The following is a 24,800-nucleotide window of genomic DNA, read 5'->3' as shown; positions in this document are numbered from 1 at the left end:
TAGCAAGTAGCAGTTTCATCACTACATAGTGCATATAGTGTATGATTCGGTGACAAATAGAGTTTAAATTCTAGCCGCAGTATGTTCCACCCACGCTCAAACACACGCAGGAATATTTACATATCCGCTGTATCATACTGTTCGACGACAAATGGTTCTTAGATTCTAGATACAGTATACCTCTTGGGACACTCCGATGTACGATTTCTGTACATCCCTGATGCATATTGCAGAACCTAAAGATCAATGTACTTCTAAAAGTATTACACAAAGGAAGAGTATAAAAGAAATGTAAAAAGAGAACGAATAGAAATCTAAAGTGCTCGAAACCTACATGCATTAATAACAAGACAAACTTCCAAACAACTAGTACGTTTATATGACATTGTATAAGATTAAATCTACCTTTGAAACTGTTTAAAGAAGAACGATCACCCTAGAAACGTCTCTATCTCTACCTACTCATCAAACAGCCCAAAGACATCTTAAGAAAAACGTACCCATCTTAATGACAAAAAGATCGGAAGCAAGTGGTATTATATGTTTGAAAAACCACACCTGGTACATGAAGCTTGCATATTTACTCCGCATATTACGCACCGCCATGTTATGGACGAACACGAACGCATACAAACGGGTACCCACGCGTGTTCCTGAAGCATGCAAGGGAGATCTTTGACGTGTGTAGGTTGGCAAGGCCCCTGGAGGCTGTACAACGAGCTACCGGCACTGCGAGTCTACCTGTCCCACTTTCTAATCAAACTGATCCAGCTTGGTCCAGCTTGCTCGGTTTCTGTCTACAGATCGGATGTTCTTTCGAATATCTCCCTTGGCTCGAGACTACCGAACCGCTCCAATTCTATCCGCCAATCGCATCCCCAGCTGTTTACGCTTTCCGTGTGGGAATATTCGATAAAGCGTATATTCTTGAAAGAAAGAAACGATCGGTTAAAGCGAACGCGAATCAAGTTGGAAATGTACTTTTCGTGGGACTTTGGTAACTTCTAAGTAACTTCGTGTGGATATCGATCTCCTCGGTAATTTCCTACTTTAAAGGTATCCTTTGAACGAAGATTCTCCGGATATATAAATTTCCGAGTGATTACGAAGAATCAGACTCACCAAGATAGATATTAGTCATTGGGATTTCTTCATGAAACAACAATTCTTATTCCTTCCGTCATGCGAGTACATACGACTGGCAGAATCATAGCAAGGAAAATAGCTGGCTAGATTGGAATTTCCAATAAAAAGGATGAATTGTATCCTGATAATTAATTGGCGCGTAACCAACGGTTTCAAGGAACGAACGAATTACATACAAATAGCATTAGAAAATAAAAAATTTCTTGAAATAGACACAACGTGTTTTTTTTCGAATCGTTGAACAGAGGATATCTCTGATCGACGTAACTAATTGCCCATTTAAGTATAATTTCTTCGCATGCTGCCTCTTTATTGCAGCGGCAAACTGTGAAAATATATTTAACAGCAAACGCAAAACATCCTCTGTGAAAAAGATCGTCCGTTATGAATTTTGTTTAAGCACGAGGGAAACGTAGGTAGCCACTTGGAATCGTCGGAACGGTGATTTACTTTCAGGCAGGGAAAGAATTATTTTACAATTAATCTTTATTCTCGATTCGACCGACGAGTTTGAGGAATGTTAAAAACGGTTCCTTATTCTTTATTCGCGATTAGAAGGTAGGCTTTTACGCGTTTTAATGAATTAATTTAGAATTAAGGATGGCGCATCCTATAACGAATTTCAGTATGAGTTTCCTATTGTGTAAGTATTTGTAATTTTGTCGTAGAAATTTAGAACAAGAAAATTAACAAACGCAGGCGATTAAACATTTAGAAATTCGGGAATCGAAAAATTCCAAAATTTAAAGATTCGATAAGTCAATAATTTAGAGGTTCGGAAGTATTACGCAAATTCATGCATTTAAACATTTAGAAACTGGAGAATTAAAAATTTTGGAATTAAGAAAATGAGAAATTGGGCAGTTAAAAGTCAAAACTCAACTAAACTAAAAATCTGCAAACTTTTACTAAACATTGACAATATGGTCAAAGTACGGTCGATATGCATGCGTTCCGACACGCCACAGCTCATAATTCTTTCCAAGGAGAAAGGAATTGGTTAACTAAACTCGCTTTCCATGTACAATACCGACGATTCAATTAAAATTATAGACTATCGCAACTCGTTGACTTCCTGTGTATTTTACGAACACCTTTCGAGAGTCGTTAATTTTTAACTAAAAACCCATTACAAAGAATCCTTGCAATAATCTATTACACCAGTTAAAAACACATGGAAGCTGGTAAGTGAGCAGTTTGAAAATAATTTTGCTTATAGACTGCTATTTCCTACTAAACAAGTACAATTAATCGAGATATTCTTGAAGATCTTTCATGACTTTAAATTAATCGTCTCACTTCATTATGATTAATACGAAGATATCGGATATTAAATCGACAAAATGTTCTTTGAAAATTTAAATCGAAGGCATTACATTTATCGGAAGAATCTTTCCCACTGCTAATACATTCAAGATAATTAAGATATGTATTTTTTAATTTGCTCACGGTATTACAAATTATGCACGGCTACTGAAATACCTTAAGCTGTTCGTGCCTATTTTTATCGCTCTGTGTTTCCTCGACGATTGGCATTTCTGATTAGCGAAGAAGAATGTTTATCTTCGTACATGTGTCTCGATACTTTTCGCTGTTCGTTTCGAAAGGTTTGAACGTTTAAAATATTGGCAGGATGGATCTACGAATGCCACTTCCATCAGCGAAAAGATCGTCTGCCCGAAGAGGAAAAGAATTTTGTTAAAAACAAAATAAGAACTTGTTTAAAAGAAAAATCGGAGATAGGGTTCGAGTACCGAGCCCAAAACGATCGAAGAACTTTAATGGCGAAAAATTGGCCGCAAATTAGCGTCATTTTGATATCGTGACATCGGTGTGCGTGTGCAACGAACCTAACAGAACCTAACGAAATAATGAGTATGCGCATAATTATTGATTTCAGTGAAGCAGCGAGGCTGATTCCATCAAAGAATTCAACCTTCATTACACTTAGCCACGCACATCGCTTCGAAAGTAACGCGAACAGTGTTGCAATTAGAAACGTAATTTGAAAGGGAAACTGCTATTTTGAAAACGAAAACGACACTGCAAATGAGATCCCTTCGCCTCTGCATACCGCTCTATGTTAAATTCAAACATTTCTATTCGCTCGAGATCGCGATACCAACATAACAGCCAAGGTAAGGGAAAATAAAGCCGTGATTCAACTTTTGACGAAGATACGAAGTTTACAAATTTCTATATTTTACAAAAAAAGTTTGATTTGGCATAATAGCTTCGTTTAGCGTTACGTAATCGATAGATCGAGGGAATTCGTCGCTAGAATTGTTAAACAGTAATAACGACAATATTATTAATAACATATTTGGAAACGTTCATTTGTATATTAAATCTCAATTTGATAGCTGGTGTCCTTAATTGAGAAACGACCAGTTGCTACGGTAAATAACCAGGTTCAGTGATTTACTTCAGCGTTGATTCGCTATTTCCAGGATTCTAGATGAACAGAGTTACATAATTGTCCCGGCAAAGATATTTAACAACTCTGCCATTTGCGATAGCCGACAATAATAAAGAACAAGTTCTGTTACCAAGCGCCATATCGGCACAGGTTGTTCGGAACTTTTCCCTTGGCAAATATAGTTCTACTCTAGACGCGTGTGCATAACCGGCCGGAATGCGAATACCTTTTTTCTTCTTTCTTTCTTTTTTATTCCATCGCAAAACGACCAACATGCCGGTGTTTTATTTATACGCTCGAAAGGCTACGCACGTCCATGCTTATGAGCAGCGTATATTGTTCATGCGTGGCATGTAGGTAGACACCGACGTAGATATGTAAAAATTCAGGGCGATCATGCGTAACAATGATTCAATGTGATTTCTACCACCGTACGGATGTAAATAACGAAGATGCAGGAAATTCTATTCTCGTCTATTCCGTTTCAATATATAAAATTACCCTTCTTATTAAAATTAGAGCGTAACGCTTGAGAAAAAGTTAACCGTTTTAACGTGCAATTAAACGAAGGAATTTTAACGTATAATTTCATAAACTGCCAGAGTATTTTAGAGTAGGCGTATGAAACGGAGCCTCGATCACTTCCTACCGCGGTAACGTAATGTATCATTGTTCTTTGTCGGATCGATGGTATTCGCGCGTCAACGTTCTTCGGAGACTTCAACGCATGGTGGACGAGTAACCAGTGATTTCAATGACGAGTTCATTACAGACCGCGACAATAGATTGTCAACGTTGTTTAACACGACAAGGAAGCTTCCATTTTTCCAACTCCAAGACATATTTATTCTCTTATTTTTTACAAAATTGGTTTTACTTTTCATATTTTTCTTTTTTTAATAGGCGTTGCAAATACAAGTATGTATACAAATATTTGTATGGACAAAGAACATATAACCAGAGTGCTCTTCACATACATTTTGTTTGTTTTACTCTTTCCTCCGAACAATCGAGTGAGCGGAAGTTGCTTAATTCGACCTGAACGAACAATCGGAAATATTGTATTTCATGATCAACTAACATCACGTAAATTTTGACCTTATTTGTCAGGAAATTTCCTTTCTGCTTTTACTAACCAAGTTATCCACGCTGCAGTTCATTAACGCTTCATTGTAAATTTATTCTGCAATTTAAAAGAAATTTCACCTGGACATCGCCTGCCATTGAATGCTGCGTTCCGTGTGCCATCGGTGACCCACGATACTTTCCACAAGCAAAACTTTCATCGTATGAACTCAATTTGAATTCTCCTATCCAACGGCGGAATGTAATAAAGTAAACAGAATATAACGATATAAATCATACATTATAGCACAACTTCCCTAATTCTAAAGTCTTACCCATTTTCTAGAAATATTTTACAATAACGATATTCTCATCAATAGTATTTTATAAATTCTAAAAATATAATATTTTATATAATTTTCAATAATGTCTATTTACAAGTTATAATTTTCATTTCACGCTTATCTATCTATTTATAACATGTCGATACAAAGACGTTTTTATGGCTATATATGATACGTGGGTCATTAGACGTTTTCGAAAACATTCGAAAACTATCGAAGACAAGATTCGAACCGACTGACAAGTAAACGCGATAGTCTCGACGAGAGAGAAAAGAATGTCGCTCGATGTAAATTAATCGTTCATCCATGAAGTTTACCTTGTTGATATTGGTTTATAGATACGTAATTACGAGCAAAAGTGACCTCGTAAATTCGGATTATTTCTAGTTCGATGTTGTCGTATGCTAATTCGAACGGGAGATTGCAATTCTGTTAGTAGACTCGATCGAATGCCATGATAATTCGAGCTACTTTTACTCTTTGTTTGCTATTGGATTTGTCGAACGTGTATCGAGTTAGTTAAACAGGTTGCTTTTGCGTCTTATTAAATTATTGATTTAAACTTATATATCAACATCATAGAGTGATCCTATATGTTAATGCGTAGAAATTTTCTGTTTTAGAATATACGAAAAATTAAGTAGCTATCGAAACCGATGCAAATTTGATATTTGTTGCAATATCAGATAAGGGCTATTGAAATTTATTGTTGCAAAATTATCATTTGCCATTTACTACGCATAGATATTTTTAACAGCCTTTGTGTGAATGATTTATAATCTCGGTACTCGTCGAAATTGAATCCAAGGTAATAGAATAGATAAATATTTCTTAATTTCGATTCATCACGCATCGATCACTCTGAGACTCACCTCTATTTGTGTCACTCACTTTCGGTCAACCACAATTCACGCCTGCAGCACACGCACGGAATTTTCTCAGCTTCTAAAACGAAGCAATCGTTCTTTTTAAAATTTCTTTCGTTCATAAAAGAATACTTTTTAGCGAGTAATTTTTATTAAGATACATAAAATAACGATGTATAATATTAGTAATGTAGAAGCTTTAAAAAATGACTTAATTAAAATTATTGGTACAAAACAGAATTGGTTTTTTGTTTATGCTATATCATATTAACGATTTACGTTTTAATGATAAAATATTCAAGGCTGAAATCAAGTTTATCGTTATCGATAGTTCAACGTTGTTAACTCGACTCATAAAACCGGAACTTCGAGTCCTTGCATCTATCTGTTGACTGTTAGACTTGACCATGCTACGATATGTGTCATTTTATAAGAATATACATATACAAATATACATATATATACAAATATATATATATATATATATTAACCCGGAATATTAAAGTTCAATAGCACGTTACTTTGCTGTAAAAATAATATAGATTAATTATAGATTGGAGTAAATTATTGCTTGAATAACCTGATTTAATATGTTTTGCGAAGGAGAAGAACTTATTTTATTCTCATTCGATAATTAACAGCCTGTACTACTCTATAGTAATTTATAATTTAAGATAGAAATATACGATATTATAATATCGTTGCCCCGGGAAAATTCGCCCCGAGACCTGTTTTTATTTACACGGTATTACTTTAACAGCGTATAACACAAGTACGGTGATAATACAATCCGCAACCACACTCGTCGGTGGTTGGGCAGCGACACTCTTTTTAAATATTTGCGGACGTTGATAAAATGCACGGTAACTTCGTATCGTCGTAACAATATGTTGGAAAATTGTCTACTTTTCTACAATATGTCGCTGCTGTTCGTTTATAGGCACGATTTGATTATGCCACTGAGGCGAAACCTTATACTGATCCGTCCTCTCGCAAGCCAGATGATGGAGATTATTGGAGTATTATTACATCGAACGTATCCAACTGCGTTTTACGAGAAACATATTTGTATCGAAAGAACGAAAAATAATTGCATCAGAGTACTTAGTTGGAGCTTCGATTCTGTGCTTTTCTTCATTTTCTATAATTTCATACGTGGCAGATTCTAGGCATCGATTAAAACCAAAATTTCTACTTGAAATTTTAACCAAAATTAGGTCCTATTTTCTACGATGACAGCCCTAAGCAACAATAATGCTGCTTGAATCACGAGCACGATATTAATTCTGAAATTGCTAAACGGTACCAAACATCTGGTAGATTAAAGTTCCCCAGAAAATGAACCGCGATCTCGGTCAGAGAGCAATTCCATTGCACAGAGACAGGTACACGAGCACGTTGCGTGGGTGTACGTATTGTCTCGCGAGGAATGTAGAAAGTAAAGTATCTTGGGTAACACAAGACCCCTTCCTTCTTTGTAGAAGCAAGAGTATAGGTTGTCGAGTGGCGAGGATGCGCCTTGCAGAGTCCAACACTATCATCATCATCATCATCATCATCATCCAGGCTGTCGACCGGCTTCGTGCGGTAGAAAGGTCATTCGGAACGGCTGACTGCGAGCACAGCCGGTGCATTCATTAGAAAACAACATTTACTTAGGCTAATTCCAAATTTTCTTACGTTTATTATGAAACTTTTGAGAAATGTTGTATTTCTTTGTGAGAGAGTCACGTGTATGCGTGAGAGAGAAAAAGAGAGTGAGAGAGAGAGAGAGAGAAAGAGAAGTGGTTTTTAGATGTAGGAAGTGGAAGAAATGTCAGAGGGCAAAATTGAATAATTTTAAGATCGCTGTTCTTTGTAGATTAATGTTACGAAAGTGTCTGTGTATCAGATATAGATTCTTTCGTTTAAGAATCCATTGTAAAAATTATTCTGAAATCTGAGCGTGTCTAGAAATTAAATTTCGTTTTTTTTTTTTTTTTTTAACAATTCCGGTTTGCCAGTTGAAAATGAAACTAGAGTCAAAGGATAATCATTGGCTGAAATTGAAGACAATCCAACAGTAGACGTCTTATTTTATTTAAGGACATCGACATACACGCTTTAACAGAAATAAAATCAAAATGGTGAAACATAATTTGCAAGGCTATAATTAACTGGAATTCATGAAGAAAATTGATTTAACTGAAAATTAAATTTCAGCAACGTGGTATCAGTGTCTTGGACATAAATATACCTATAGTTCGAGGGAACTTATAATTTAAAATTAGAAACGATCCAACAGTGGATATCGTAAAATATTTGAAGGAAATCAAAGATTTAATTTCACTTTAATACAAATAATTTGGAGACGACAGATATATCCAAATTGCAAAATGTAATACTCTCGTTGAATTAATAATACCGCAGAATGTATTATAGACGAAATAAATTTCAAGTAGAAAATATAAAATCAGTCGGCTATTTTGAGGAAGATCGGATCGATGCGCTGTAAAGTAAACCTCTGACATTTAGGAAATCCTAGAGAGCATCGTTGCACAATACATGCATCGACAAGCGCATAGAATGTTGCTCTGTCTTTTGTGGCACGTGTAATTTATGCGTGCGCAGACTAGTTTTTAACACGTTCTTTCTTTTTCCAAAGTTTCACTCGTAGCCAAACTTCCATGGCACTGTGCATCGAATCTATTAGAATGACTGTTATTTACAAGCTTTCACCGCTTTTACTTTCCTCCTGTGCATCGAAATCGTCGATTAAAAATCGATATTCTTACCATCGTGAAATTATATTCAACCATCAATCGAATATCCTAAAATTTTCTTTATAAAATTTTTTTTACTACATTACATTACATTACATTAGAATTCTGTGTTTCATCAGATTGTCAATCTTTTCCCAAAATTTACTCTCTCTCTCTCTCTCTGTCACTCTGTCTCTCTTTCTCTCTCAAATAATTATCTCGACAGCCAATTTGAAACCGGTAGAACACCTTTTTGAGACCTTGACTATCCCCGAATTTTTTATTTCGATTTTATTCCTAGACTGCGTATGTTTATGTAAATGTATATTTGTATGAACACAACTAAAGAAATAGAATCTATGGAGAGATTCGCTTCATCCGCTAAATATCATGGTATTATACTTCGGATACTCGATCAAAGATCGAGAATAATAAATTTGCATCGACGGTCTCATTTTTGAAGAAATAAATTTCGAAAATTTGTCAAATTTGACTAATCGTAATTTTTTTATTCTTTGTTTTCTCTTTTTAAACTCTAGAGTGTCTCTCTGACTTCACTTATTAGGCTGTATGTTTTAAATTTCTGATAAACACATAAAAGTCCGCATCCATTATCGAATAATACGATATCGCATCAACGAATAATAAATAAATAGTTGCAAATATAAAGAAAAGTAGAAAAAGAGTGGGCAATTATGAACGTTCGTTGTTTAAACGGTGGAAAATTGCATTTAAAAGTTAATTACCGGTCGGTCTAGGCAGCTCGTTAAGCAATGATTACCGTGCAGTCGCGTGTAATTAAAAAGCACGACTGTTGGCACACTTTTGACGCACACCTCGAAAAATGGCCAGTTTTTCATTGTTATCCTCGTTCGAGGGTAACGTACAATAGGGTGGTTATGTTATCGAGAACCATGAAATTGAACGGTTACGACGGTTGTAATTAAGCATACAATAGTTTGTAACCGGTCGTTCGTTTGCCTTTCAGACACTATGAAATTTTGCGCTTGAACAATGCCAGTAATTACGGATTCCTAGGGATTTTCTTCCTGGGTTTATCCGTCTGAGATCGGTTAAACTGACGAACAGCCTTGATATTATCTTTCAAGAGGATATCGTGCTTTATAATTTTAGGCTCGAACGATTATTTTTGATAAAAATACTTTCACTGATTGGTTGCCAGGTATTTTATCAGCGGAGAAATTGTCGAACGATGATATTATTTTATAGAAATTTCTACAAACATAAATTTAATATTCACAAACGCCTAATAATGTAACTTTTTATTTTATCACTTCGCTTTCACTCTCTATGTAACGGTGATATTTACGATATAAAATTAAATACGTTCGAATCTACCGATCGCTGTTGACCCAGTCACCGTACTTCACAGTCCGTATTCCAAGGATAAAAAAATCGCTACGATCGTATCAAAATGGCGCGAGTGACGGGGAGCACCGATTCCGGCTGTTTTCTCACTGTCCAGATTCCTTCGAAATCAGTAGAACGTTGCGGGCGCCTGAAACAACCGTCTAAAACAGAATCTTCTTGGAATCGTTTCCAATCTCCGAGGAACGTTTTGCACGCGGCTTGTACCAAAAGACGGATCGTGTAATTGCGTGTGAAACGATCGTAGGAACTTGCATGGAAGTGAAGGAACTTGGAACGGTGGGCGTGCGGCCAGGAAAAGGGTGGATAGTTACAGTCGCGTTTCAACGTTTCTCTAATGGTCATTCTCTACGGTACTGGCTTTGTCTAATAATACCGACGCCGGTGTATAGATTCGCGTAAGATAATATCCTCTTCTCGAATGACGAGAATTCCACGCGAGGAAAACTCGTCGAGATCACGGAACCCGCTGTAATGAAACGTTCGCTTCGCCAAGCCGGAATCGCGCTCGCTTTCCTCCCACTTTGCCTTCCTATTCTTTTTTCTCTTTCGTTTACATACAGTGACCGACACGAATATTTCGACGATTACTATAAAATCTTTCGTGCCTACTCTGCCGATCATAATCTTCAAAATCTTCCAATTACTTCTGACTGAAAAAAAAGTCAGCCGACAGACGTAATTATGTCAAAACTAATATTGTACTTTTAACGTGTTTACTTTGGTAATATTCCTGAAATTTCCAAAAACTTGTTACCAAACGTCGGAAAATTTTCCAATTGCCGTAATAACAAGCCATCGTTATTTTAACAATTATCGCTATTAAATTTCCAGACAAAAGGCTGGTTTCACGAAAATATCTCGTTTTAGTAGTTTCACTCATCTGCATGTCAGTTTCTTTCGTTTCACTTGAGATGAAGTCCAGGCTCGTACATAGATCGTTCGCATTCGAGTAATTATCAGCAGTCGATCGACTCGCGATCTTTCAGGTACGTCGAGATCTCAGTTTCTCTCTTTGCCTCTGGCGTACTCACACGCGAGACAATACGGCCCAGCATTTTTGCACGCGCGTGCATGTGCGACGCTCGAACGCCTTCGCGCTTTCTTTCGTCGCGCTTCTCGTTACGTCATTGTTCGTCGCTTAACATCGCTAGGATTCCTCTTCTATGAGGCGTGTCTCCTATTCACTCGCCATTTACAACGTCGACCGTAAAAAAAAAAAAAAAGAAGAAGGAAAAGTAGGATGAATATTTTAAGAATTCGCTAGGAGGATGCGAAGGTTTCAAAGGAACTATTAGATATCAAAAACTTTCTACGATGAGTATAATCAAGATGAGAAATTTAAATAACCTACGATCTAAAAAAACAAGAGAAGAAGATAGGAAAAGCTAACACGAAAGAGTTCCCGAGATACGTTCGATATTCGTAATTATTCGATAATAACTACGAAACAAAAGATTGCACGAACGTGTAACAATTAGAATTAGCAAAAGGAACGATAATAATGGAAACGAACTGGTTTCTAAAGGAAACCATTATCCTCGACTAACGATTTCCAAGTTGCAGAAACGGTTTCGAGATTCGTCGTTAAAGGACATTCTCCGAGTGGACATTGATTACAATTTACGAGGTTCGCCTGCTGATAATGTTTCGCTCTGGCGAGTCCGAAGACTTTCACCTTGATCGTAATCGACAGGAAACCTTGCGCAACTTTTCTGCATTATCTATGCATACCAACCGTCCGATCAAAAACGAAATTCATCCACGCTCTATTAGCACACCCTCTCTGTCTGCTGTACGATAGCGTTCGGTATTTTTCACGCGTCGATCGTTCGCGGAAATTCGGCGCGTTTCGACAGGCGATCGCTCGTGCGTGCAGCGAATTCACGAATAGTTACGTCGATCCGTTTTCTTCTTATTTCATTCGTGTTTTGTAGTTTGCCAGATTCGAATACAACGTACACACATATATATCCATATATATATGTATATACAACAGCATCAAGAGATTCGAAAGAATCACACTCTCCATCAACGATATAACCTACCTAACCGACCGAAACAACGAACCGAGATTTCGATTTCTCTTTTCACAAGCTTCTTCCATCAGAAAGTCACAAAACATTTTCAGCTGTGGGACCTGGCCGGACCTCTAACCCGTGGAATCGTGATCCGCGATTACGTTACCAATTACGATGAGCCGGCAGTTAAATGGAAAACGGCGACCAAACCAGTGGGATTATGTCACTTGAGAAGAGCGGAGCTTTGGCGAAGTCGACCTGGGTGGACGCTGAACGCGAGCTCTCCGAGGAGAGGACTCCACTCTGGCCCCGGGGTGAATCAGTCCTTTGTGCTTGCCTCTCTCAGGGTCAACCGCTTTCGGTGCAGTATATGCCTGCAACGTTTACACGTACACGCGCGAACACGGCCGTCCGTCTGACCGTCGTATATAGGGTGTCCCGTAAGTTCCAATCAAAATTTCTACCCCTCAGAGGTGAAGAAATTTCAATTTAAATTCTTGCTACGGGAAGATTCATCGAAACGTCTATCCACGAAACATAACAGAGTTGCGATTTTACTCGAGCAACTGATGAATTTTTAATTTCGCCGTGTATATGGTACTTCGTTCTCGGTAACGTTGATCCTACGCTTTCTTCTGTGTCTCGCCACTTTCGATATCGTTTTTTAAGTTTCGAGGCGGAACTCGAACCTTTCGTCGGAGGATGAAAAAGAAGTCGTCTCCGGTATATTCCGAAGAACCTTTATGTATCTTCCAGCTAAAGATATTATTACCTGAGATTGAGCGCAGTAATTTAACGAAAATAAAATAGTAATGTAGGTTTTTAGGTTTATTCGATTCGTGTTGTGTACTAGATCGTCCGAAAGGTATCTTTCTATCGCAGACGTGGTTTCTACAACAGTGAACCTTCATACAAACGTGAAACCAAGTCTGTGAAATGTCGCTGTGTTTATCTCAACAGAAGACAATGGATCGTACGTAATTCGACAAAATAATATAAAACAAAAAACCTCGTGCGTCTATTGTTTCCTCATAAAACGAAAGAAACTTTTCGGACAACCTAATATATCCTAGTGGCAATGATTTTTAGTCCTTCCCTTATCGCCGCAGGAAGTACCAGCGTCGTAGCAGCCTTTTCGCTCAACACAAAGGGCTTCTGCGTTGTTGGATTAAATTTGATCCAGACTACACGAAATAGCTAACAGCAAACTATTATACTGTAGAATTTTCAGCTACAGTTATATAGCTTCTCTTTAAAGATGGTAGAGTAATATGTACTTTTTTGTAAGTGTAGCTTAAATCAATTGTACGAGTTTCTTTCTTAGATTGGTTTGTATCAAATTATGAGGTTTAATTCTTGGTGATTTTCAAATTGTCATAATGAAAGGGTTCCCGACAGAGACAAAGATCGTGCCGCTCGAGAGCGGCTTTTTAGGAGCCGTAACTTATTCTGCTCCCTTTTTTGTCTCGAGCCTTTTCGTTGGCGCGACGTTTCAGCAAAATCGAGGGAAAAAAAAGACCGGAGGAGACCGTGACTCCCGCTAAAGGGCGCTGGGAGGTTCGCAGGAAACGAAACAGTGGCGAAGAAGGAATACCGAGAGCTTAGACGAGGGGCCGATACGGTGTATTCTGAAAAATATCGCAAATTTTCAAATTACAATTTTTGGTTCAGGCTACGAGGAATTCCAAATCTTCTGCTTGAAATTTTTCATTTCGAATTGTTTTGTTTCAAATCTTCCATTCAAAATTGAAAATCTTCATTTTGTCGTTTAATATTCCTGAATGAAAATGTGAAATAAAAAGCGAAAGACATATTTGATAGGGGAAGAAAAAAATGTAATTCGACCTTGAAACAAGATTTTAGTTTTACCACAAAAAGTCTCTCAGTCTTTTTGCAACGAAAAGACGAGATTATACAAATTACAAGAAATCGTGGAAAGATAGATCCTATTGAAAAACGAAGTCGTCTAGAAGATAAGGATATGTAGAGTGTAAGACGCAAGAAACGTGTGGACAGGATGTCTCATGGTTCTCACGTCCGTCTCGTTCGTCTTGTGCGAAGTTTTGAAAATTGCTTCACCACTGACGTCATCGCACCGGACTGACGTTAGCGTCTGCAAGCATTTGGTATGTTTCTTGCGCGGATGCAATTCGACGCACTTTAACCCTTTGCAACCAGAATTTTCTTTGATTATGGGAAAAAGGAATCGCAATTTGAAAAGAAATCAGAAAACAGTTGCTCTCGTAAAGAATGAACTATTGAAATCGAAACTCGCGATCATTCCAACTGGTTAAGATTGTAAGTTTATGTAATAGTTTTCATAATTTTATGTTATGAAACGTATATTTGATATATTATATGAAATTCACAATGTGTTACACTCTGGTTATGTAGAATATTTTAATCTCAAGTAAAAGTGTTTCTGAATTATTCGTTCGTCTAAGATCTATTTCTGTTACATAATTCTAAAATCATCAGTTGAGACAATTACACGTGCACTGATTACCGTATTGCAATTACTACCAAACATCTAGAATAGTTTTCCATAATATCGTTATAATTATGCGAATACAAAGAACTTGAAAATAATTCCCGAAGCTAACCTAACCTTAAGTGGCCTTATCCCTTAACGATTCCTTTTTCTAACGCGATGGCTGATAAACAAGCGCCTGTCCGTAGTTAGAAAGCCCTATCCGCCGCGATCGCAATATATATAGAGAGAAGAAAAGAATTATGGGATTTAATTAAACTGCAGTACAGACACCGTGACCATTATATGACGGTGTAATTGGTATCACGTCCAGGTTGATACAAGCAGCAGTTGCGAGCCTGCGATAATAATAAACGCGATTCTACGATCCGCCTAAGGCTACCTAGCGATAACTTGAAAACACGTTGATCGATATTGTATATATAAAATTAAAAATAAAAAAAAAAAGAGAAACGATTGAATATCAATGGAACAATAAAAAGTGTTTCTCTCAACGATTTAACCGTAATCCACGTCGATTAAATAGAAAATTAACAAGTAGACAGAACGGCGGATGAAATTACAGAATGTTTCTCTTTTAATTGAAAAGTTTAATCGTAAGATCGATGCATCGAGTAATTGAAACGCGTGTGAATCCGAAAAATTTCGGTCACTGCAGTTCGTTGTTCATTGTATTTAGTGAATTTCCAAGTAACAACTTAAATACACCGCGTTAATGAATGGCGTATAAAGTGGAAAATAAACGAGCGAACAATCAGAGAATGATGAATAATGCTGGAGAATATATTCTTTTTAATTGAAAGTTGAAAGGAATTTATTGTAAGATTTAACATTTTCAATCGCATTGAGTAATCGAAACGCAACGAACGTGGAAAATTCGGTCTCTTTCTTTCATCGATTGTACATTGAATTTCGTCAGCAAAAAAGATCGGGATCGACTTACGTCCAGTTTCTCCGACGATAAATTACACACCACAATCCGAAATCGGTCATCGAGAAGCTGCTTACTCAACGAAGAGACGGAAACTACGAAATGCGTTTCCGATATCGATTGCAATGCTCCTTGAAGGGCGCAGCGATTTTTCTGCGTGAAGTGATTTCGCTATTAAAATATTTAAATTAGAAAAATTGTATAGCATATTATCTATTTGATATTAGGCAAATTAAAAAATGTTATTTGGTATATTACAATATAAATAATCGTATATCATAAATTTTAAGATACTTGGTTAATATTAATAGCTATGCTTTAGCGAACACGCGAGTCAACAATTTTTAATGATACCAGTTAAAAGATCGTATCACCTTGACATAAAAAGAGAAATTAATTGAAATCAAAACAGAAATCTCATTAGAACTCGAAAATAAAATAAATAATTTACGACTGGCTCTGTACGTTTTCCAGCAACTGCACTTCATTCTCCATCTTTCAAAACGGAACACTCTACATCACTGCCATTCCCTAATGGATTTCCTTATGTAACTCGATTTCTTTCTATGCATCATCAGCAGATCCGAAAAAAATCAACTCAATCAGATGAAACAGACATTTTTCACATATAACGCAGCATCAATCTTCTTCTTCAACCGTACCTTAACTAAAACAGTCTGACAATGCTACAATAAAATCTCCAAACTCTTTTAGACACGAAGGTCAAGAAACGTTTTAACTACTATACACGATGGAGCAGTGGTCATAATAATAACCGGGCAGAAGGCGATTCTACGTGAAGAAATAAATAAAAAACGTGGAATAAAATTCTTCCGTTCAAGGCCTCATTTTCAAGAAAACAACGTTTAAACCTGTCTAACTACGAACTGGTCTGGCACATACTTCCACGAGTATGATATATTTTCGAATTTATTTTTCTCGAAAATAGAAGCATCTTACGAAAACATTGTATTCTATATTTTTTACTTATTTTCATATTGATAATTTTTTACTCTTGTTCATCGGTCCGGAATTTGTCAAATTTAAGTTTGCTTGTCAAATCTACGAAGTCGAGCATTCAGAGAACGGAACCTCGGATGAACAAACGTTACATCAAATCTTTTTCTTATATTTCCTCTGTCCGATTGTTCTACGATTACGATCCCATCCTGTATATGTAAGAAATCTTTTGTTTTACACGTTTGACAATTAAGAAGTAAAAACAGATTTGCTATCGTTTCACAGAGTACTTATATTTACGATATAACGTTGGCAATGCAGATTCTCATCAAGTATAAAATAGAAATGATACAAAATTTGCCATACTCGACTATTCTCGTATTTCAGCGGCATTCTTATTTTTTAAAATTTGTCTATTTCACAGAATCGAGACGCATGAGAGTCGATACCGGGTGATCGTGATCACCTGAGGGCCCAGCAGTTTTCGGCGAGGCATATCACGAGATGGCGGACGATGGTATAGATAATCCGGCGTTCGCCAACGAGGATGATTGCGCGACCGATTTGAAACAGGACAATGACCAACATCAAGTGACCTTGGACCAGGATCACAAGACGGAGGACGGTCCTGTAGAGAATGGGCATCATCGGACGCAATTTGTGTCGCAGCAATACGTGGAGGCCGGAAGGACCAGCCCTGATCCACATTACCGAACCGAGACAAAGATCGAGCTGCCCGACAGCAACGACAAGACCGTCGTCGAGCCGAAAATGAACGGCGTTCATGGGAATGGAAATAACAATGACGCTAGTTTCTTGAATAACAGCGCGACCAGCGTTCAGATCAATGGTAAGTTTCTTATTAATAATTGTTAATTGTTCCCAGACTTCCTTACGTGTTAATTTACTGATAATATTAGTGAACAGATTTTTATATTTGTACAATTACATCGTTGAGTACATCTTAAATCTTCGATTGGGTTGAGGTTTGGTATTAAAAGTTTTAATGCGAAATTTTAGAATTTCATTATTAGAAAAACAAACTCGATACGTCATGCAATTCACACGGAAAAACTAATCGACGATGAAAAGCCTGCTAAACGATCGTTGCCACGGTTCGTTCAATTCCATTTTCTTTTTTTATCCACTTCTGCAACATGTTTCAAGAGAGATCGTTTAAGAAGCAACAAAACGAGAGAAGGGAAAAGAACGAAAAAGGAGCGGACTTTACGTAAGCGGAGACCGCAGGCTCTACGTCCAACACGGAGAAAATTCTTCGTGACAAAAAGCGAACACGTGGCGACCTGCGTTGCATTTTTCCTCTCGTTTTGCACGCAGAAAGAGCCGCGTGCAATCCGCGTGACGCAAAGCGTAACCGCGATCGACCGCTTTTCTACGACCAAGTTCTGTCCACGATTAGGAAAACGATCGCTCGAGAATCACATACATTTCGTTTACATGCGTTCGATGAATAAAACATTAGCTGGAAGTGAACGATGAGACATAGATAACAATTGTTAGACTGCAACTTAGTCGCCTCGATCGAACCAGAATTATTTATTCTAACCACGAAATTCTACATTTTAAGACTAGGATTATTTAATGCGATTGCAGTAAGTTGATTTATTGAATTTCTTTACGAAAGTTTGAACGTATCGTCTCTTCAATTTATTACGTTTAAGTTATTCTAAGTCTATTGAACGAATTAAGAAATTTGGATTTTATTCTTCAAGCAAAATTCAACGTTAAAATGATACATATAATGATCAGTATGATATGAATGGGATATTAGGCTGAGCAAAAAGTTTTTTGACTATCTTCGAGAAAATTTGGAGTCTCACGTATAAGCATAAAAAATACATTATTGCATAATAAATGGAATATTCTTTAGTAATTCATATTTGAAGGATGTATAATTCATATAAAAATAAACCAGTTGTTGGAAATTTTGTAATATCCGTAGAAAATGATAAAATTTTTCTTTATCAGATCGAACAGCAATATCTATTTCAAGTTTCAAATATGCATAAAACTCGAAAGCAAAGAAGAACGTTATAGAAATGGCGGTGGCTGTTACTGAAATCTGCGTTGATCGCTCGATTTTACCAGATATGATCAGGACGAGCCGAACTTTCGATCGTTAATTACTACCACCACCACCAACAATACGGACAGTTCTCGAAGAAAAAGTTGTTCGAGGTCGGTGAAACGCAGAAAGTATATGAAAGGTCTCCTACATAATTGCTAAAGCTTGTAAAATACGTAAAATAATTGTAAAAAAATGTACATTTACGTTTGAGACAATGGGTCCCTAAATCGTTTGTTAAAAATGGTTCGATAAAGTAGCATGGCGAACAAAGGAATTGTTATCTGTGATGAAAATCTTCCAAACATTGTCATAGATTTAGAGCCTTCTCGAATTAACTTTCACTCCATAAATGAATTATTGTATTCTATGTAATATTTGTCTTGAAATATGAAACAAGCCGCTAAACCTAACTTTTCCATTATATAATTGTTAGTATAAAAAGTTAAAGGATATGTCAACTATTCCCAGGATATGTCAATTATTTCCCGCCCATATAATGGAACATACTTTTTTTGCTACGTAAAGTTATGATCGAAGTACGTTACTCAATAAAAGTATATTGACTTTTGAACTACGTCCGAGTAAACATGTAATTAACCAACTTCTTTCTCTATAAACAACGACTTTGCAGCACGCGAAGTTCCGCCCCATAAATAAATACTTTAATGCCACGTGTAATTTCCACACCTGTAAATTACATAATCCCCAAGGCACTATAACGCATGCATGTGATTGAGTATAAGTTTGAGATCACTATACTCACAGATGTACTAAAAAAAAGAGAGAAGAAATCTATTTGAAAAATGACTGATAGCCATGAATGTGTAATATATTATTACTTATTAATTATATAAAATAATGTCTAGCTAAGTTACATAAATGATACTTCATGCCTTGGTACTGTGACTTAATGGTCATTTTATAACGCCATTAAATAATTGTTAATAGCTCTTAAATACTAAAGTTCCACAGATCTAATAATGAAACGGAGTTTTCTGGTTTTTTTCACTGATTTTTCCGTGATATATGAGGAAGAGTAGAATATTTGGATGGATAAAGGTCACTTTGACTTCTTTCGTCCTTGAAAGGACACCTTGAAATTTGACAAGTCACTGATTGAAATTTCTTTCAATGAAAATTCTACGCTGATCTCAGTTTCTACAATCGATATTTTAATAATTTCCCATTATTGATAGACACTGGAAAAAAGGAGCAAATCGAGGCAGTAAACTTGGAACTGGTCTCGATGAGGCCTTACGCGGGCAACAATCTACAGACGAAGGGACAAGAGGCTTGCGAGGTACCAGCTGATCCCTACGAAGAGTACTTCGTTCCAGTGAACGAGCATCGAAAGTACATCAGGTAACGAACGGCTGAAAAATATTCTTCTACTCTCTGTGTTCTCTTCCTGGCTACTGTTTAACATTCGATCGTGTTCACCAGTCCGGGGCGTTGCGAGATCGCTCGATTTTTTTTAGCGAAGAAATATGATAAACGAATATCAAGAAGATTGGGCAGAATAGAATAACCAAGCGGACACATTAATTTTTTCGAAAATAATTCTCTAGTTCGCATAAACATGAAACCTGATTTCATTGACATTTTAATATTCATCTCGCGTCTTTTACGCGTCCTCCATTTCTCCGTCTGCTACACACGTTAATATATTACTAGATTTTACGTGTTTACAGTGGAATCTAAATTAAGCAAGCACGAATTTAAAGCGTTTCGGAAACAAGCTCCTCAAATAAGAATTTACAAAGCTCGTCATTGTTTCGACAATCGAGAAGTAGCACCATTAATTTTCCACATTGATAAACACCAATAGAATTAAACAATTAATATTCTCGTAATTAGTAAAATGCACGATAGAACAAACCATAAACAGAAATCGATAATTATTTTAATATCGCGTAATTCATTCCAAATAAGAAAATGATTCAAACGATTGCGAATATATAGTAATAAAGAAAATGCAACTGTATCGATTAAAAAAGAAACAAAAATACTGCGGATACTGGCGCACAACAAAACTAACAAAGGTCCTCGAATGTTGCGGATTACATTCACCGATGAAGGAGTTTGCGAAACGAACGTGTCACAATGTTTCATAGCAGAACGCAGGAGTGATCGTCTTTCGTCAGAAATAGAACTATACATTGGCCACTAATTATTTTATACTCCATTATGAATAAATTTTATTCCGATTACCTTAGTGATAACAACAATGATAATAATTTTTGGTGATGTTCCCATGCCGGCAACAGAAATAAAAAGATTTACGATATAAGAAGGCAACCACAAAACTATTCGCAGTATAACAGAGCATCAAATATTTCCGTATCTTTGTATCTGACACCAAGACCGTTTTGCACGATTAAAATAACATTAATAATGAAGTATTACAAGTTATCGGTACTGATACATTTTCTTGTATATATATAACAAATTTTGATAATAAAAGAAATAAAATTTTACAAATTCCGGGATCTATAATTATCCTATACGACGTAAAATTGTAAAATTATGAGAAAGAATCTGAAGTACAAGAAATTTTTACGCCAAAGATATAAATGTTTCTTAAATTGTTCATTCTGAATTTTTCGTCATTTTATTACACAATTTTTTAAACAATATTTTGGTCTGCAAGAACTGAGTAGTGTTGCGTAGTTGTTCCTTTCTTTCTTTGTTTTTTATTGCTTGCTTCTCGTTTGAGATTAACATCGAGATGATTTAAAAAACATATGTATTTCGAAGATCTTTTTAGAAAAAGTTGCAACAAGTTGATTTATGCTGTTTGCCCGTTTAGCACGGCTATATGAAATACCTTCGCGAGGCTACGAGTTATATGCGAATGTTATCAACTTGCTAGAAGAGCAAGTAGTGTGTTCGTAACAGAGAAGTGCACGAAGAAATAGTTGGAACATTATTTTTCGTACGGAGCATATACGAACAATGTTTATTAATTGTGATTTTCATAAATAATACTTTTGATAGTCTTTCTATCATCTTACTTTCTCGTATTGTATTGCATCACTAGAGATGAATGAACCAGAATCAGTATAAAAATGATACAAATCCGAGATAAGAGCATTATGTAGGATATCTATTTATTTTGAAGAAAAATAGTACAAATACCTTTGTTTATAATAGTGATAACATCTAATGTTATAGTAATAATATTTAATACAAATTTTTCTCACTTATATCACTCCTCCTGTGAAGTTCTCAAATATTATATGAATATATCAAATCTCACAGTATCGCCTATGCAAAATCCTAGTTCACAAAACCCGATAAAAGGACAAAAACCAAAGATGGAATTTCTCTTACAACGATACCTTCACCCATTAATGCACATCAAAATTAATCAAAATTTCTGCCAATAAATCAGGATTAACGATAAGAGATGATGAAAGATATAGAGAAACAAGGTCTTCGAACCTGCATCTGATCGCACAAACCATGAAACAGAGTACATGCTCCATGCGAGATCGTTCGCCTAGCGGCCTAGCGTAACGTTAGAGCCACAGCATTCAGCTTCACCGCCGCTGACCGCGAGGTTACAGCTCACACGAAACAAACACATACATATATACACAGATACAGGCACACAGAGACATACGTACATATACGTATAACATAGAGGCCAGCAGCAAGCTGAGTAGAGAGTTAGAGACGGTGTTTTCTGTTGTCACGATACCTAGCAGGGGTCCCGAGGCCGAGGTTGAAACAACCGTGGCTGGAGTGCGTTTTGATTTGGGCCCCGGCGTCGGCCGTGAGGGACTCAGCCTGAGAGACCCTGCCGCCGGACTGGTCGACTATTCCCACTGGCTGACAGCCCTCAGGTACATTGAAGGATGCTTACGAGGATGAGGAACGGGGGAGAGAGAGGCTGCTGATCGATGAACGAAATGGTGGATGCGCACGATTCGCGAACTAACCCGCTTACACCCCTGCTACTCGCCCTATTTTTCTTGTATTTTTCCCTTTTTTTAATCAACGATAGCAATGGCTGAGCCTGACGATACATACATATGTATAAGCGACAGAATGCCACAAGCAATTCACAAATTTCCACCTTGCAAAATGCACCGGAATGATATACTAGAAAACAGCTACGATGGATAGGCTGAAGAATGTCAGTCTGTTATACTTTTCTTTCTTTTCTTTTTTTTTTTTTGTATGCGTGTGACAGGTGCTTCAGGATTCACGAATCTTGTAATTGCTATACACAGCATCATCATTATCATCATCATCATTATCATCATCATCATCATCATCAAAGAGTCGATACACTCTAATAGGCATTTACTCGCAAAGAAACGATTACAACACTACCTCAGAAGCAGACTCCCCACGCGTGGACACTGACCGCTAATATTCGATCGTCGCGATAAAACGGACCGATTGATTCGAAAACCGAAAATGATTTTTGAATCAAAGTTTCAGAGTCGAGAGTGTTGAAAGAACACGATGAATTATGGGTATGGAAGAACTTTAGTTCCGGAATAAAGATTAGATGATCGCGATGAGTCATTTAGAATATGGTGTCTGTTCGTCTAGGGAAGCTTCTAATACCATGGTCGCTGAAGAAGGTCTCGGAACACTGACAAGCACAGTGCTGTATAAAATACGCTTCTTTTGGGTCTAGGATGGGGGTGAATTGATAAAGTTCGTAACTATTGTTGTTAACTATGGATGAAACTGTGTTACAGAGGCGAGAAACTTTATGTAACGAAGGACAAAAGATCAAGGAGTTCGTACTGGAGAAGGATGGCTTGCTGGGGATGTGGACTGATGGTTCTACTGCTAGCGGTCATCATTGCCATTTTGGCCGGAAGTAAGAGTCTTTTGAAGCATATAATTTCCCTAAACTCTTTTAAATTATTTATTTTTGAAGATGCGAAATGTAATATATAGTTAGAAAAAATTTTTAAAAGAGTTGAAATCCTACATAACTAAATAAAGGATTGATTCTGCCCTAGCTGGAGTAATCCTAACGCAAGAAGCCTCAGAACCCTTGGAAAATCTCCAGCAAACCAATTCTCGGCAATTTGGTGACGTACGAACCGCAGGAAGTCAAGAGTACGTGAAAAATCCGCCATCGAGTCCACCACCTGCGACTTCAAGCTTCTCACCCTGGCCGACTACCGATGAAACCATTTACAACACCGTTCCAAGTGCCTTAGACGGTATATTAAAACTAGACGACTTCCATTGGGACAACGATTTCAGCAATCCAAAGTCGAGAGTGTACAGACAAGTCAGCTCAGAGATAGAAGAAAACCTGAAGAATATGTTACAACAGCCCCCAAACAATACAACAGTCATCAAGGTATACGACATAAACAGGGATGGTGAAGTGAGGTTTAGGATAAGCTATCCGTCACGTTCAATGCCCGAAGAAATGCAACAGCTGATCGAGCAAACGCTACAGAAGAGTGGCAACATAATTGGACAATATCATTTGAATAGTTTAAGAGTGAATAAATTGGTTGATCAGTGTCAGAGTGGAAATCTTCAGTGTTCAGAAAGGTGCGAATACGATTACTCTAAAGGTCTGTTTGTTTGCTCTTGTGGAGTTGGAAAGATATTGGACAGTGATCAAAAGAACTGCATTGATGAAAATGATTTGAGTAATGTAGAAATGGATGATGAGATACCGGAATCTAATACGGAAGTGGTGCACGATTATGTTCAGGGAAGGAGTAGAGGCCCTGATACTGTATTTGAACCTAGAAGGCCTGATAATTGGGATCATTTGGACTTCACTACCGAGTCAACACATAATAGACATACCTCACCGCAAGGAAATGAACATGAGTTTCATGTACAACCACATGATTCTTCGCCGGGACTAGAGCCTACACAGATCACTACGACGGAACAGAATCGTGAGTTTAATGGGGAATCTGATCCAATAAACTGGATGCATGATCATTCAGCACATGGTCACTCGACTCCTGACCATTCAACACATGATCAATCAAATCATGATCATTCAGCACATGAGCATTCGGAATACGATTATTCTACTCATGATCATTCAGCACATGACCATTCGATGCATAACACATCAGAAGATGATCATTCGATGCGCGAATATTCGAGTCAGTACCCTACCGAATCAAAAATTGAACCAGAATCTAGTTTTAAATCGGAACCTTCTGCTAAGCCTGAAGCTTCGACGGAACCTGAACCTTCTGCGGAACCAGAACCATCTGCTGAACCTGAACGATCTACGGAACCAGAACCTTCTGCAGAACCAGAACCATCTGCAGAACCAGAACCTTCTACAGAACCAGAACCATCTGCAGAACCAGAACCTTCTGCAG

The 24,800-nt window shown here is 37.2% G+C and overlaps 1 protein-coding gene across 50 annotated transcripts in view; it reads left to right on the top strand.

The window, feature by feature from the left end:
* LOC126920373 (uncharacterized) overlaps positions 1-24,800 on the top strand; it is a 55,569-nt gene that overhangs the window by 20,935 nt on the left and 9,834 nt on the right. For 20 of the 50 annotated variants that reach the window (XM_050730642.1, XM_050730638.1, XM_050730629.1 and 17 more), the window contains exons 2-6: positions 16,798-17,223; positions 19,659-19,824; positions 22,170-22,310; positions 23,181-23,305; positions 23,451-24,791. In XM_050730642.1, coding sequence (XP_050586599.1) covers positions 16,878-17,223; positions 19,659-19,824; positions 22,170-22,310; positions 23,181-23,305; positions 23,451-24,791 — 2,119 coding nt within the window. In that variant the 5' untranslated portion in view covers positions 16,798-16,877. The remainder of the gene's footprint in view (positions 1-16,797; positions 17,224-19,658; positions 19,825-22,169; positions 22,311-23,180; positions 23,306-23,450; positions 24,792-24,800) is intronic. The other 30 variants (XM_050730664.1, XM_050730657.1, XM_050730653.1 and 27 more) reach the window with 4 other exon arrangements.

The sequence above is a fragment of the Bombus affinis genome, chromosome 9 (genome assembly GCF_024516045.1).
Source record: "Bombus affinis isolate iyBomAffi1 chromosome 9, iyBomAffi1.2, whole genome shotgun sequence".
In the NCBI taxonomy this organism is placed as follows: Eukaryota; Metazoa; Arthropoda; class Insecta; order Hymenoptera; family Apidae; genus Bombus; species Bombus affinis.
Note: the sequence above shows the minus strand (reverse complement) of the source record. Positions and strands in the feature narration are given on the sequence as shown.